Source organism: Bacillus rossius, chromosome 10 (assembly GCF_032445375.1).
Source record: "Bacillus rossius redtenbacheri isolate Brsri chromosome 10, Brsri_v3, whole genome shotgun sequence".
NCBI lineage: Eukaryota > Metazoa > Arthropoda > Insecta > Phasmatodea > Bacillidae > Bacillus > Bacillus rossius.
Window position 1 is genome coordinate 52039389 of NC_086337.1, and position 16844 is coordinate 52056232.

General features: G+C 40.8%; 1 protein-coding gene across 1 annotated transcript in view; it reads right to left on the bottom strand.

Moving 5' to 3' along the window:
- The window catches only part of LOC134536345 (cell adhesion molecule Dscam2-like), a 70705-nt gene extending 54342 nt beyond the window's left edge, over nt 1-16363 (bottom strand). Inside the window, exon 1 of the mRNA XM_063376097.1 lies at nt 16273-16363. Coding sequence (XP_063232167.1) covers nt 16273-16363 — 91 coding nt within the window. The remainder of the gene's footprint in view (nt 1-16272) is intronic.
- Nucleotides 16364-16844: the final 481 nt, after the last annotated feature.

A 16844-nucleotide genomic window follows, 5' to 3' on the forward strand; every position in this document is an offset into this window, starting at 1 on the left:
TCTCTTTTGTGATGAAGCTTTCATTCTCGTATATTTTCCCCTTTGATCAGAGCGTAATGCACCGTTTATTATTATTATTATTTTTTTAAATTTTGAGTAAGAACGACCGTTCAGGTAAATCCTGTCGGCGTATTTAACTCCTCTCTTATCGTAAGTTCCTAAATTCATTATATTTGATTTCAAGAATTGGGGGGGGGATATTATTTTCTTCATGTTATTTAATTATGAGATAAATAATTGTTTCGGAAATATTTAATGTCACGCAGACTTGTAAAGGAAAAAATATATTTTTTTTTAACAACAGTTAATGCCGACGACAAAAAAATTCTGCTTTTAAATAATAATATATATTTATTTTTTCGTATGCTAAGTGGCTCTAAAAGCTTTCATTTAATGTTGCTCTTGTTTTCCCGTTTTAAGAATTTGTTTATCATTTCAAAGCTTATCGCAAAAAGGAAAACAACAACCGACTCAATAAATAACGCTGGGTATCCTGTTTCGAAGCATTTATCGGAGGGCGGAGGAGATTGTTGTGGTTGTAAACACGGCGCATTAGCAGTATTTACAGGAGTTGGCTGGAGATCTTAAGACTATTTTTCTTCACCAATTTTTTTTCTGATTACCGTTAAATCATAATTGTCATTATTTTCATATTCAAGTTATTAAAAAAAATTGGTTGTCTGTAAAGACGATTTACGGACAATAGTTTAACGTGACAACGTCATAACAAAACATTGATGAAATGATTGCATACTTTTATGAATAAAATTGAATCATTTTTATTGAATTATCACTATTTTGTATGGATAAAAAGAAGGAGTGAAATGAAATCTACAATTTCATTGATAAATTTACTTTTATTTGCACTCATTAATTTAAATATGTTTATTACTTTAACGAAGAGATTATTTTAACTATAACTTTTATACATGTTCGCTATTTAACTTCTTCCAATCTGTGTTATTCTGTTGAGGAATAGGACGATGATAGGAAAAGTAGGAAACGAAAGGGAGTGAGTCAAGTTGAATGTGCCTCGAAAAAGTCAAATAGATGGTTTTTCCAATCGAGTGGAAGAGAGATAGATGCGGCGCAAGCGTACAATGAGCGAAACGGGACACAGCGTAACGGGACAATGTGCGTAATAGGACACTTTTTTCGTGCGTGCAGCCGGCGTTCATCGATTTATTAGACGTTGTCACGTCAAAAAAATTTTCAAATATTTTCCTTCGTTTTCGATGGACTGGGTATCTTTGTCACGTCACTCGACGCCTTCACGTCGCGCTTTTAACACCACCACCCCCCCCCCCCCCCCCGCGCCTCCCGCGGAGGAAAGTGTCCGGGGGTGTGGGGAGGAACTTGTGACGTGTCGCGGAACAACTCCCTCGAGCGGAAACTCAGCCACCTGGCTCAGGATCAATTATTGCTCAATGAAGCAACCCCGAGCAGCCAACAGGGATACCAACATCGCCAGTAGCGGACCCCAGGAGCCCAGCACCCGAACTTGCGTCCGCGAGAAGTCCCAGGGCCGCTGAATGCGGTCCCTAACCTCCTGTGTCTGTGCCTGTGAATAACAAGTTCTGACGGGGATTGTGAAATAACTGACTGCTGCGAAGCTTGGTGACTACAAAAAGGCCTGAGTTGAATTTTAATTTAATTTCGATGGAAATGAATTTTTTTTTTTACGTTAAACTCGTGTGATGTCCAGCCCTTTTTTTTTTTTTTTTTTTTTTTTTGTTTTTGGTGGCGGGGTGGAAGGGGTTATTTAATATTTAGCTGAGCAGCTGGCCTTATCTGCTCAGGTTATCTAGTTAAAAAAAAAATATTTCTTTATTTCTGACGCAGCCACCTGATGATAAACACACACACCCTCCCCCCTTCACCTGAGAGACAGATGTATTCCGACCTTACGGCCGGCGTTTTCACGTTCCCCTCCCACATATGCGCCCTAACAGGGTGGGAGAAGTATTACAGTTCGCTTTTCATAATATACGTCCCCGAGCTTTTAAGAAAAACAGAACTGTGAGGGATCGGTCCCTGTTGTTTGATCGGGAGGGTGTTAGAGCTTCGGCAATGACCAGCGGCTGGGGCCACCAACCCAGCATAGTCACCGCCTCAGCCCCTCTACAACACTCAGCTGACCAGACAGTTGGCTGTGTCCTGAGCCCTGAGACCTTGTCAGCACTGCTGGCGCCTTCCCCGATCTCCCACATCACGCTGGGACCCCTCAAAACACCCAGTGAACCCGTGGTCCGGTGGAGGCCCAGCCAACCTCTGCTAGCTGTCCAGGCTGGTACCGGAGCTGTGTCGTCGCTCACCACGTCAACTCCGCATCGGGCATCTCCTGAGATACAGTCGCCTCGCCGCTTTCCCTCGCTCCGGTAAGGTAGAGGAGGGGGGGGGGTGAGACGGGCGCCACGCAGTCTCCAGCGTTTATGGTAACCGCCGCAGCTTTGTTCACGGGCTCGCCGACTCCTTACCCCCTTCCCAGCGCCGAGCGAACAATGCCGCGAGGCGGGAAACAGTGTGACGTCTGAGAGAAGACAGAGCTACACCCTCCCCCCCCCCCCCGCACCGGCCCCGCAGGGAGGGTTGAAGACGGGAAGGGTTGGTTTTGCGTTTCCTTGCGACGGTTCCCGCGCTTCTCTCAACCACCACCGCCCCCATACCCCCCACCAGCCCCTTTGCCAACCGCGACGCTTGTTAATGCGCTTCCCGCAGTAAATTGCCGACTTGAAACCTCCTTCTCCTGTTTCCCCTACCACCCTTCCCCTCCTCCTCCTCCTCTGCAACCTGAGCCGGTCTTACGAGCCGCGACCTGCGAAGACGCGCAGCCGGAGGTTCGAGCACGTGAATAGCTTTAGTTGTGGTGGATGCTTAGCGCGGCGTTCATTTATTACGGGGCGCGTCCTGAAAGTAAGTACCGTTTGGGCATTAAAAAAAAAATTGGTTGTCTGTAAAGTCTGTTTACGGACGATAGTTTAACGTGACAACGTCATAAAAAAAACATTGATGAAATGATTGCATACTTTTATTAATAAAATTGAATCTTTTTAAATTGAATTATCACTATTTTGTATGGATACAAATAAGGAGTGAAATGAAATCTACAATTTAATTGATAAATTTAATTTTTTTTGCACTCATTAATTCAAATATGTTTATTACTTAAACGAAGAGATTTTTAACAATAACTTTTATACATGTTTAATATTTAACTTCTTCCAATCTGTGTTGTTCTGTTAAGGATAGGACGATGATAGGAAAAGTAGGAAACGAATTGGAGTGTTTCAAGTTTAATGTGCCTCGAAAAAGTCAAATCGATGGTTGTTCCAATCGAGTGGAAGAGAGATAGATGTGGCGCAAGCTTACAATGAGCGTAACGGTACAAAGCGTAACGGGACAAAGTGCGTAACGGGACACTTTTTCATGCGTGCAGCCGGCTTTTATCGATATATTAGACGTTGTCACGTCAATATATATGTATGTATGTATGTATGTATGTATGTATGTATGTATGTATACCTATAGCAAGTCATTGGGACTGTCAACAGAAGTGAAAACTTAAAACTTTGTTTTTAAATGTGTAATATGACATCATTACTACGTCAAATGTACGCAAGAAAATGATTTTGGTATTATATCAGTACGATGTCAGCATGATATAATTTATCCTTACATAATTTTTTAGTCTTAACAGATGTCAGTGTTATGTAAAAATTACGTAAAAATTCATTACCTAGCCATGACTTACCAGTGATGTCAGATCTAGGTCATGTATTCACGTGGTCAAATTAACTTCACTTACTGCTACTACAGCATGTCGGTGATGCGAACTCACAAGATTTTACCCATAAAAAAAAGAGTCCAACACACACATGATACAGTGGAGTGTATACAATGTATTAGTGTATATATGCGTATACATGTACACAGGCCGCTGCGATTCGCCAGTCTGGCGCAACACGTCACTAGCATGTCGGTGACGCGATTACCAATAAGTTTTGCCCCTACCAAAATTTTCTCAACGCGGCTAAAGAAGTTTTCACTTCCAAAATAAACTCATGACAAAAAAAAACGTTTTATTGAAAGTTATAGTTTACTAAAAATCTACATCACATTTAAACATAGTTGCCATTCAGTTCCAAGCTCTTTTCCGAAACGCTCTACCAGGTTGTATAACCCCTCTGCATAGAAGATCGCCTGCTGGGATTGGAATGGACGCCTCAGCCATAGGCATCACGCGCTTCGAATACGCAATGCGTGTAGCCTGAATACAGGCGCTTAGTAAACATCTCCGGAAAAAGGTTTAAGCTATCTCCGTACTCCAATCGAAAAATGATGGCTACCTTTGTTTTGTTTTTTTTGGAGGGACGTAAAGGGCTTCATTTTGGTTTATTTTATGAAACTTGAGTCACCAATCACATCAAAATGTACAAAATTACGATTTCGACTAGTTTAATTCCCAGGCCGCGAACATATATGCAGAGGAGTTAAAAAAAACCTGGTAAAGCGTTGCGAAAAAATGCTCAGAACTGATTAAGGACTATGTGAAAATGTGATTATATATGTAGTAAACTAAAACTTTCAATAAAAGCTTCTTTTTTTCCATGAGTTAATTTTTTTAACGACCAAACGGTGCTTACTATCCGGACAGTGTAAGTAGCATGTTGATAAAAAGAAATTAAAAAAAAATTGCAATTACTACGGCTTAAAAATAAAATAGAAGAAGTAATAAACTTTGGATACATGCCGAAAAAATTATCACACATAAACTTTGTCGGTGATTCTAGAAAGGGTCGTTACCACAACGCAGAAATACCATAACGCCGAATGTCAAAATTGACCACAACGTCGACAGCTAGAAAACTGCTGTGTACCACAACGCCGAAATAACAACTGAATGAATTTGTGTGTGTTTCTTAAATGTACCTTAACGCCGAAATACCACAATCAAACCTTACCTAACTTAACCTAGCCTATCCTAGCCTTACCTTACCTAACCTAACCTAACCTAACTTAACCTAGCCTATCCTAGCCTTGTCTAACCTAACCTAGTCTAACCTAACCTAGTCTAACCTAACCTAGTCTAACCTAACCTAGTCTAACCTAACCTAGTCTAACCTAACTTAACCTTTGTGGCAGTCCTGCAATAACATATTTCGGCGTTAGTGTATTTCGGCGTTGTGGTAATTTGGCGTTGTGGTACACAGCAGTTTTCTAGCTGTCGGCGTTGTGTTCAATTTGGCATTTTGGCGTTGTGGTATTTCGGCGTTGTGGTTAATTTGGCATTTCGGCGTTGTGATATTTCGGCGTTGTGGTGCGTCCCCATTCTAGAATAGAATACGTCGAGGATTTAACGGTTCCGACGAGTCCATCCGACGGACGTATTCGAACAGCTTCCGAGAAAGACTAAAAGGGCGACCTTTTCGATCTCTTCAAGCAAACGTTTATTTATTTATTTATTTATTTATTTCATGCACGTACTCGTAGTTGAGTTCCAACGCGAACAAAAACCACTCTCCACTTGGCGTCCTGTGTTTACGTGTGTTTATTTTTATTTTTTTTTTTACCTTGGGCGCGGTTTCTCATTTCGCCGGTGCATGGACAAACAGAGTGGGCCAAATTACTTCCATTCTCGACACATGCATTAAAGAGCAGGAAACGAATTTTCCGCCGCCGGCGCGGCAAAACACCGTTAAAACGGCAGTGGTGGTTGTTCGAAAAAGGGTTCGTGAAGGGGTAGGAAAAATGGGGGGGGGGGGAGACAAAATACGCGCGCCAGCCGGCAATAGCGCCCGAGCGAATTTGGCAAAACTCATTTCCGCTCCCGCTTCCTGGAATTCGGAAAGAGTGGGCGCGAAACGTTCGGAAATTTCATTCCTCCAGGACACAAACGTGTTTTTTTTTTTTTTTCGAAATGCAGGCGGACGAGGAAAACACGCGTGTATGAATAATTCACGTGTTTGCAACGCGTCATTAAAAGCTCACTTTACATATTTTAAATGTATATTTTTCGCACACAGGTAGTCAAGTAGCGACAGTTTTAATAACACGGAATCAAAATATAGTCATTTTGCGTATTCGTAGACTTTGCCGGGTCATCGACTATTTTTTTTTGTAGTCCTCTCACTCGAAAATTTGAAAAATTTAATCTTTCAATAATTAACTTAAATTTCGACCATGGGTCAATTTTATAAATCTTAGAGATCAAATTTCTTGTATAATCATATCATTATCTGTCGTAAAAAAATCGTGGAAAGATTTTTTCTAATGCTAAACCACGAATTTTGAAGGGCATTGACCAGCACACTAGGTTACAAGATGACAAAAATTTCATTTTCATTTTCCTAATCAATTTCCAAATATTTAACATTGCACTAGACAGTTGTTCGTAGACTAGGTATTGAAGTAGATGTACCAACACTCACAGCCCAAAACCAACATTACAGCACATTTAAGGAAAATTAAAAATGAGAAATTTGATATCTATGAAATATTACAGACTTGCTACAGTACCTGTCGTTGACAAGTTCGGTTCCATTTCGTTGCAAAGCATTCTGATGCCCTCCGCTCCGTATTGCTCTATATCGCTATGAAAATAACAAATACCTGATCCGCGGTTTCATTAGTGGTAGGAAAAGTGAAATACTATAGATTTGTTTATTTAAAGTTCAAGCAAGAAACTTTTATAAATAACAAATGAAAATGGCCTGAAGTATAGATAGTAGGCTACTATACTCTCTATTGTGATAGTTACTGTGGCCCGTATCACCGTACATATTAAAATAAATTTCCTAACGAACTGTAAGTTTTTTAACGGGATTAAAAGTATCCTTACGTTTAATCAAACTTTCGGGCTACCGCTGTTCCAAAGCCATAAATATTTGTTCATTATTAAAGACGTGATTGAGTAACTAACAATAAAACATTAAAAAAAATCTTTAACACTTGCGAACTCCCGGAAAAATTATGGCAGAATTTTTTTTAACTTCGTATATTAAGGGTATTATATTAAGGAAAACGACTTTCGGAATGAGAAAGTGTGGGTATTACTTGCAGTTGGATGGAATCGTTGTGTATCAAACTGTTCTCCTGTATTGCTTGTCTGACTATGGTAGCACACCGCTGAGAAAATAATTACATATTACCAAATCGTCCGAGAGAGGCCAAAATGCACACAAACACACGTGTGTGTTTGGGAAGGGAGAGTGTGGTGGAAAGACTAATTGTTTACATGTTAACAATTTAAAAAAAAAAAATCTTTCTTTCGTGTGATATTTTATATTTTGTGTTTTTTTCTCCCAACCTCCTTGACGTATAAAAACACTTGAAATGAAATAATCACAGGTGTACTAAATATGTAACAGCTGCATCGCACCAATTGAAAGAGCTTTTATATTCCCTGTCGGGCGGCTTTTTTTATATATTTCAATGTATAGTCCGTTAAAAAAAACTTGTCACTGTATATGATGAAATTTTTTGGGAAATTAAAAATTTTTGTAAACGTGAAAATGTTGTAGAGTTACTAGATGTTTGAAAAAAAATTACAACGTGTCAAATGGCACATAAACTCCTTTGCCCTAGGAACATCCCACTTTTTTTTCCCCGTGAGACACTTAGCTGGGAAATCCCTGCCCAACATTTCAGCTTTCGGGTAGCTAGAGGTTTCTCCCGTCTCCCCCTCACCACGCCGGTGAATATCGACTCACTCTTTTATCTCGAGTGGGCGGACGTGTTCGAGGCTGAGCACACACTTTCCCTGGCGGATAGCGGGTTTCCCGGGTACACGGGGAAGCGAGGTCGAATATCCGGCGCTGATGTTCGGACAGGTAGCGTTGCATGTCCCGGCAGCCGATACTCGAGTATCGAAGAGACTGGCATATTTTACTACGCACGGTATTCAAGTAGAGTTTACCAATAATATTTTAATTATTTTTGTATTCTATTTCAAATTTAAAACGTTTATCCATATTAATATAAAATAATTTCTTGTTTTAAAAAATAAATAAAAAATATTAAAAATTAAATTTTATATATATATAAAGCTTTTTCAAGAGATGTAAAGCATACATTTCTGAGTGATAGTAGAACATGAAATGACATTAATGACCGACGTCACTATACTAACAACACTTATTAACCTTGTGATATGGTGGGACACTGTAACCATTATTATTAGTTAATGTTTGAAATATATAATTTACGATCTGGCGATAAATATTTTCAATTCTCTCTGCAATTTTTTTTCAAGCATTTGAGGTTTATTTTAAAAATAAATTTGTATGATGACATTAGTGACTTTTTACGGAGTGAATATCCGTTAGGAAATATTAGAGATAGAACCACACATTCAAGGGAATTATTATTGCATAAATAATCCTTAAATAATACTCATGACGAAATAATTAAAAAAATCAAAATGGCGTGTGAGAACCAGTCTTAAATACTTTCTGAATCATTTACAATGACAATAAGTTGTTCAGCTTCAAACTCAAAGACGTGTACTTAATTCGGGAAGAACATATAGGCAGTAAGCAGTAATAAATGTTTTCATCTGATTTTTAGCTATAGGTATACAGCATTTATTAGGAGTAATTTCGTGATTCGAACGGAAGTTGCGTGGAACGGAAAAGTGTAACCTCGGTGCTGCAATCTGTGGCGGATGGCGAGAACCCAAGTTCACAAAGCCAAAGGAAAACTTTATAGTAATAACTTTTTCATGAATTTTAACAAAGTAGACGTATATTTAATAAAATTCCTTGTCGAAAATCAGGTCAAAAGCCGGGATTTGGTATTTGTTCAAGTATTTAACCGGGGCAGTGCTGCCAGCTATGTTCGATGTTGGCAAGCAACGTTTTGATGTAACAACGTCTAATAAATCGATGAACGCCGGCTGCACACAAGAAAAAGGGTCCCGTTACGCACATTGTCCCGTTACGCGGTGTCCCGTTACGCTCATTTTACTCTTGCGCCGCATCTATCTCTCTTCCACTCGATTGGAACAACCATCGATTTGACTTTTTCGAGGTACATTAAACTTGAAACACTCCCATTCGTTTCCAACTTTTCCTATCATCGTCCTATCCTTAACAGAATAACACAGATTGGAAGAATTTAAATAGCAAACACGTATAAAAGTTATAGTTAAAATAATCTCTTCGTTAAAGTAATAAACATATTTGAATTAATGAGTGCAAATAAAAGTAAATTTATCAATTAAATTGTAGATTTCATTTCACTCCTTCATTTTATCCATACAAAGAAGTGATAATTAATAAAAAGATTCAATTTTATTCATAAAAGTATGCAATCATTTCATCAATGTGTTGTTATGATGTTGTCACGTTTAACTATAGTCCGTAAACCGACTTTACAGACAACCAATTTTTTTTAAGATATACTGCTTCAAATTGCGTGTCCGAGTTTCGTATCAGGAGATTATTTGAAATGTGGACGACGTGAAGTGGCTCGTTTGCCGTGGGGTCGGAGGGCACACAACATCATTGGGCGAGTAGTGAAAGACGGGTCGTTACCACAACGCCGAAATACACCACAACGCCGAACGTACAATAACGCCGAGTACCATAACGCCGAGTGCCAAATTGACCGCAACGCCGACAGCTAGAAAACTGCTGTGTACCGCCACGCTGAAATTACAGTAACGCCGAAAAATGTTGCTGCGCGGAAGGGAGGGAGGGGGGGGGGGGGGTTCACAGGAGCAAAATGAAAAACAACTGAATGAATTTGTGTGCTAACCTTACCTAACCTAACCTTTGTGGCAGTCCTGCAATGACATTTTTTCGGGGTTAATGTATTTAGGCGTTGTGGTACACAGCAGTTTTCTAGCTGTCGGCGTTGTAGTCAATTTGGCATTCGGCGTTATGGTTTTCGGCGTTATTGTACGTTCGGCGTTGTGATGAGTCCCCGTGAAAGACTCGCTGGCATTTCCCCCCCCCCCCCCTGTTTTTCCAATGGTGAACCAGCCAGTCGACTGTTGGTCGGTCGTATTCCAACTCATCCTATACGCACCCCCTCCCCCCTCCCCCCTGGGCGAGCGGCCAGGGGGAGCTTGTATCAACGTATCGCTGGTCGTGTAGCAGCCGGCCCCACGGACTAATCACCGCGTCTACAACTGGCGCGCATCGGACACGAACCCCGTTGTGGGGGGGGGGGGGGGTGAATGTTCGAGTTACCCAACAACAATCTCTCGCGCGTGTGATCACCAGCCCGATGGGTTGACTCGATGCCAGCGAGGACCGGATATTTTTTTTTGGGTGGGGGGGGGGGACATCCACCGCGCGTACACACAAACACACGTGACTCGTCGCTCAACCAATCAGCACGAATGAAGCGTGTCGGATAATTAAAAAACAAACGGCGGAAAAAGAATTTTTTTTTTTTTGCTTTCGTGTAAACCACTCGAACACTCTCTACTTGTAGGCACATTAAAAAAAAATAATTTTAAACAATTAAGTTCAAATTATAATTTTTTTTTGTATTTTATCATCGTACTGTAGTTTAGTTTGTAAATGACAAAAAATTATTCTTGTAAATTTTTGCGTATGCCTAAAAACAACTGTATCACTACAAAATAGTGTTTGCAGTAATACTGGGTTCGGATTCTTACCCGGGCATTTATACTTTGTGTTGTCCCAGTGCCTACAATAGTTGAAGTTATTTGTAAACCGTTCCCGGAATAGCTTTCCAGGATCAACCTAACATATAAATAAAGACGTTAAACCAATATAAAGTCAATTTGTTGAATATTTATTATATTTTTCATGTTTTAAATAAAATTATGCTTGAATGAAACATCAATTAAAAAATAAAATATGCGCCAATTTTCGTAAGAAATACTCAGTGTTATATCGAAAACGTATCTCATTTGTGTGTTGGGCCAAATTACAATATATTTCTTATTTTCAGTTGCCAAGAAATAGTTCGTAATACCTCAAGAAACATAATGCAACTTTGTACAACTCACGACAGTGTATATATATTTTTTAATTTATGAAACACGTTTTTCGAGATAATACTGAGTATTTCTTGCGAAATTGGCGCACAATTTTACATTTGATTGATTTTTGATTCAAGCATAATATTTTTAAAACCACGTAAAAATGATCTAAAATTAAATAATTGGATTTTTTGTTTTATTATGCTTGTTAATTTGCGCAGTTAACACTGGAAAGCTATTCGGGGAACAGGACAGAAATAACTTTTAACTATTGGAGTTACTGAGACAACACAAAGCGTAAATGCCAGGGTAAGATATCAGAACCAAGTATTAAAAAAATATAGCCAGTCATGGGGACTGTCAACAGAAATGAAAACTTAAAACTTTGTTTTTAAATGTGTAATATGACATCATTTCTACGTCAAATGTACGTAACAAAATGATTTTTTTATTATATCAGTACGATGTCAGCATGATATAATTTATCTTTACATAATTTTTTAGTAACAACAGATGTCAGTGGTATGTCAAAATTACGTAAAAATTCATTACCTAGCTATGACTTACCAGTGATGTCAGACCTAGGTCATGTATTCACGTGCTCAAATTAACTTCGCTTACTGCTACTAAAGCATGTCGGTGATGCGAACTCACAAGATTTTACCCATCCGAAAAAAAAGTAGTCCAACACGAACATGATACAGTCGAGTGTATACAATGTATTAGTGCATATATGCGTATGCATGCGTACACATGTACACAGACCGCTGCGATTCGCCAGTCTGGCGCAACACGTCACTAGCATGTCAGTGACGCGAATACCCATAAGTAGAGACCTGCAAAATTCGCGGTTTCGTTGGCCTTCAGGATAGATTGCACATACCCCTGTACACTCGGGCAAATAACGCAAGTTCATTGGCTGCCGACTTGTAAGTCGTCTCAGCTGGTTTGTCTGTGATTCGATCCTTCTTTGGTTGAGGGTTTGTAACTGGTTGAGATTCGTTCACATGAACAGTAAGCCTATAGCAAAATTATCTATGAGGTATATGTGTTTGAATTCTAGCCTATCACCGAATGAATCCGCGAATTTTGCAGGTCTCTACCCATAAGTTTTGCCCCTACCAAAAATCGCTCAACGCGGCTAAATAAGTTTTCACTTCAAAAAAAAAATATCTGTAATTTTTTACATGGAAATTTCTGTTCCATAAAAGAGAAAAAAATATTTTGCCGTGTGGAACTGGTGGAGGCGGTTAAAAAACTCTCTCCCGCCTCCAGCGAGAGCGGAGAGCTAGGGTCGTCGGCTCTGCAAATTGACCTAGCAGGAGGTATGATTAGGGGTGTTGGCGGGTTCGTCAGGGGAGTAGGAGGGATGAAGAAGGGTGGGAGGGGTGAAGGGGTAACGGCCGGAAGGAATCGCTTTGTGGCTGCCGCGCGGAAGAGCGATCCAATTTCCCCGCGGCGCGAGAAAACCCCCTGCTGCGAGCCGGGAGTTCGACGGTGGATCTTCCGGTGTTGGCTGATTGGGGGGGGGGGGGGGAGGGGAGAAGGAGTAACGGCACAGAGGTCGTGTGGGACGGGAGTTGGCTGGCGCAAAACAAGCGTGGCAAGGGGAATTCGTGTTTTGATTGGTAAACAATGTAAGGCTCCAGAAACATAACTTACTTGTTTGCTTGCAGGCTAGGGATCCCCCGGGAATTACGCGAGTCCGTTCTTTGAAGGGTCGGTTTACGGACGATAGTTTAACATGACAACCTCATAACAAAACATTGATAAAATGATTGCATACTTTCATGAATAAAATTGAATCATTTTTATTTTAATAATAAAAGAATAAATACTTGAAATTATACTAGTAATCAGATTTTTAAAATGAAAGAATAAATAACCTTTATTGCCGAAATTGTTGTTGTAACAAGCAATGAAAACCACATTAACTTTTCACTTCACTTTATAAACAGTAGAGTGAAAGAGAGATAGATGCGGCGCAAGCGTACAATGAGCGTAACGGGACACAGCGTAACGGAACAGTGTGCGTAACGGGACACTTTTTCGTGCGTGCAGCCGGCGTTCATCGATTTATTAGACGTTGTCACGTCAAAAAAAATTGTTCGTTGAGGACCCGGCCTATCCTCAGAACAAATGTGAACAAATGTGATTTGAAATGTCAAAAGGACTTACAGACTTGTGAGATACTCTTTATAAGAGTAGTTTATGTTCGATTGGAGTGTTATTTGTGTTCTTTAATTTTATTCAGATGGAGATCACGATTTAACTTCATACCTAAAATATAATTTTAAAAAAATAATGCAGAAGCAGATAAGAGGTGTTATCAAACACGAGGGAATAAACCGCCAAAAAGAGGCGCCAAAAATGTGTCACAGTGCACTGATGCGAGAGTACAGGGCGTGGAAAAAGTTTTTTTTTAAATTTGAGATCATACCCGCATCATTACTATTCTCTATGATAAATTATATCTATCTATAACTGATAAGCAAGAAGTTTCAGTTCTATTTCGCGTGGACTCCACGCACACGTGTTTTTTTTTTTTCAAATTCGAATGGAGTATTGCAGCTGGGGTTGTTCGCGAAGGGGTGTTACCGGTTCCGGTAACTTTCTTCATTGTTTAGTTAGCTGTTGATGTCTTGCCAACCAAGTGAATTAAATGCAAATGTAAATATATAGAGTTAAAGTTTAATGTTCTTAGGAGTTGGTTTGAATCATGCTACTCAGTAACAGCCATGAGAGAATTAAAGAATTTGAATCCTGCTCTCACATTGTTTGGTTCTGAAGCATCTCACACTTGCGGAATGAAAAAGGGAAACTAATATTTTGTACAGTCGCGTGCGGTGGGATCGTGCCACCCGCCGCGAAGTTTGACCCTCCTGGGGGCAGGAGTGTGAGGTAGAGACCGGAAAAATTCGCGGATTCATTTCGCGATATGCTGAAATGCAAATAGTTGTACCTTTATGCAACTTCTGCTGTTGGTTCACTGTTAACCTGGAGGACTGTGGGCCAACTATAGACCCTCAGTCAAAGAAATATCGAATCACGAGTTCCCCCCCCCCCCCCAATTGAGACGCCTCACGAGTCACCAGCCAATGAACAGGCGACGTTTGCCCGAGTATGCGCAGGATCGTGGAGTCTATCCTGGAGGTCACTGAACCCGCGAATTTTTCCAGTCCCCAGTGTGAGGACGGATTGTTGACCGCGGTGTTGCCGGAGTAAGGCAACAGGGCGGTTGCAGGGGGTTGTGCAGGGGAGGCAGGGAGTGGTAAAGGGGGAGGAGGGGTGGAGTAACAAGCGCCGCGCGCCCCGCAGAGAGCGCTACATCGCGGCCGAACTGCGTGTCCGGCGCTGGGCCATGTCGGCCTCGTGTCCTGTCCACCCCGGACACGGACACGGACACGGACACGGACACGGACACGGACACGGACACGGACTAAGCGGTTCCTCTGGACTCAGGGGAGACCACTTTCCAAAAAACCTCTCTTTGGAACGCGGAGTCCACGCGTGACAGAAGTTAAATTTATTTCTCGTCGCGTATATTATTAGTAGAGACCTGCAAAATTCGCGGGTTAAAGTGACCTCCAGGATAGACTCTACTACACTCTACACGCTCGGGTAAATGCCACCTGTTCATTGGCTGCTGACTTGTGAGTCGTCTCGACTGAGTGTCTGTGATTCGACACTTCTTTGAGTGAGGGTCTCTAATTGGCCGTCATTACTCCAGATTAACAGTGAACCAGTGGTAGAAGCAGCGCTAAGGTATAATTATTTGAATTGTAGCATATCACGAAATGAATCCGCGAATTTTTCCAGTCCCTATATATTTTAGGTACTAGCGACCCCAATTAAGCTTTCAATATTGTGAATGTTAAAAAAATTTAAAAAAAAAGGGGGGGGGGGGTTGTCCGTAAAGTCGGTTTACGGACGATAATTTTGCGTGATAACGTCATATAATTTTTTTTTTAAATATTGCTGCTTTTAAAAAGCCCACCTTAATCTGTTTTGATATTATAGACGATTTTCTCGCACGGTGGTTGGCTGGGTTCTTGCACGCTCGGCTCAGGCGGAACGTGACAATGAGTCATGCTTTTTTGTGCGTGCAGTCGGCGCTCATCGATTTATAAGACGTTATCACGTCAACTAAAAGAAAAAAAACTACTTTTGTATTATTTTAATTAAAAAAACACAAAATTGCAAAAAAAAAATGTTTGTCAGATTGCTACCAAACTTCACGGGATCACCCGCAGGGCTGACCTGTAGATTACCTGAAAATTTCATCAAAATCGGTTCAGCCGTTTCGGAGTCCATAGGGAACATACATACACGTGATTCTCTTTGTCTGAGGTCACAGATAAAAATACAGATATAGTCCTACCAAACGCAGTATATGGAAAATAAGATGCCACACATCAAAAACTAAGCCAATTAACATATCTTTAAAAAAATTGGTTGTCTGTAAAGTCGGTTTACGGACGATAGTTTAACGTGACAACGTCATAACAAAACATTGATGAAATGATTGCATACTTTTATGAATAAAATTGAATCATTTTTATTGAATTATCACTATTTTGTATGGATACAAAGAAGGAGTGTAATGAAATCTACAATTTAATTGATAAATTTTACTTTTATTTGCACTCATTAATTCAAATATGTTTATTACTTTAACGAAGAGATTATTACATCTATAACTTTTATACATGTTTGCTATTTAACTTCTTCCAATCTGTGTTATTCTGTTAAGTATAGGACGATGATAGGAAAAGTAGGAAACCAATGGGAGTGTTTCAAGTTTAATGTGCCTCGAAAAAGTCAAATCGATGGTTGTTCCAATCGAGTGGAAGAGAGATAGATGCGGCGCAAGCGTACAATGAACGTAACGGGACACAGCGTAACGGGACAATTTGCGTAACGGGACATTTTATCGTGCGTGCAGCCGGCGTTCATCGATTTATTAGACGTTGTCACGTCAAAAAAAAAGGCTTGGCTTGAATGTCACGGCAATAAAGCTACGGTGTCGAGTAGCCCCGCAGGAAACGAAAATAGTAATCTGGCGAGATGTGTATCTCTGCTCGTTCCAGAGGTGAGGTACTTTATTGTGGTCTCGAAGCTACAATTCGTGGAACCTCGACGTCCTCCGGAGACAGACCAACAGCGCCGCGCCGCCAGACACGAAGCGGACAAAACCTCTAGTTCGGTTCGAGATCGCGTGAGGTCGCGACGAGTACTGCTTCGTGGCTGGTCGGAGTTGGGTGGATGTAGGGGGGGGGGAGAGATATTTCTGGTTCGGTGCCCCGGGAACGCACACGCTATAGGCGGGGACTGTTCGGTGGGCGTGTCCGACTTCTGGTCTCCGTCCGGCCGAGCCCGCTCGCGTGAGAGCGGCGCGCGGTACATTGGAATGGTTGGCAACACTGCCTCTCGTGCTGAGCATTCACGGTTGACAACACTGTCTTGTTGACGTGTTGTCGTGACGATCCCCTAGAGGGAAGCCTCCAATTCACAGACGAGAGAGCCACAACGTGACAACGTGACAACGTGACAACGTCTAATAAATCGATGAACGCCGGCTGCATGCAAGAAAATAGTGTCCTGTTACGCACATTATCCCGTTAAGCTGTGTTCCGTTACGCTCATTGCACGCTTGCGCCGCATCTATCTCTCTTCCACTCGATTGGAAAAACCATCGATTTGACTTTTTCGAGGCACATTAAACTTGAAACATTCGTTTCCTACTTTTCCTATCATCGTCCTATCCTTAACAGAATAACACAGATTGGAAGAAGTTAAATAGCAAACATGTACAAAAGTTATAGTTAAAATAATATGTTCGTTAAAGTAATAAACATTTTTGAATTAATGAGTGCAAATAAAAGTA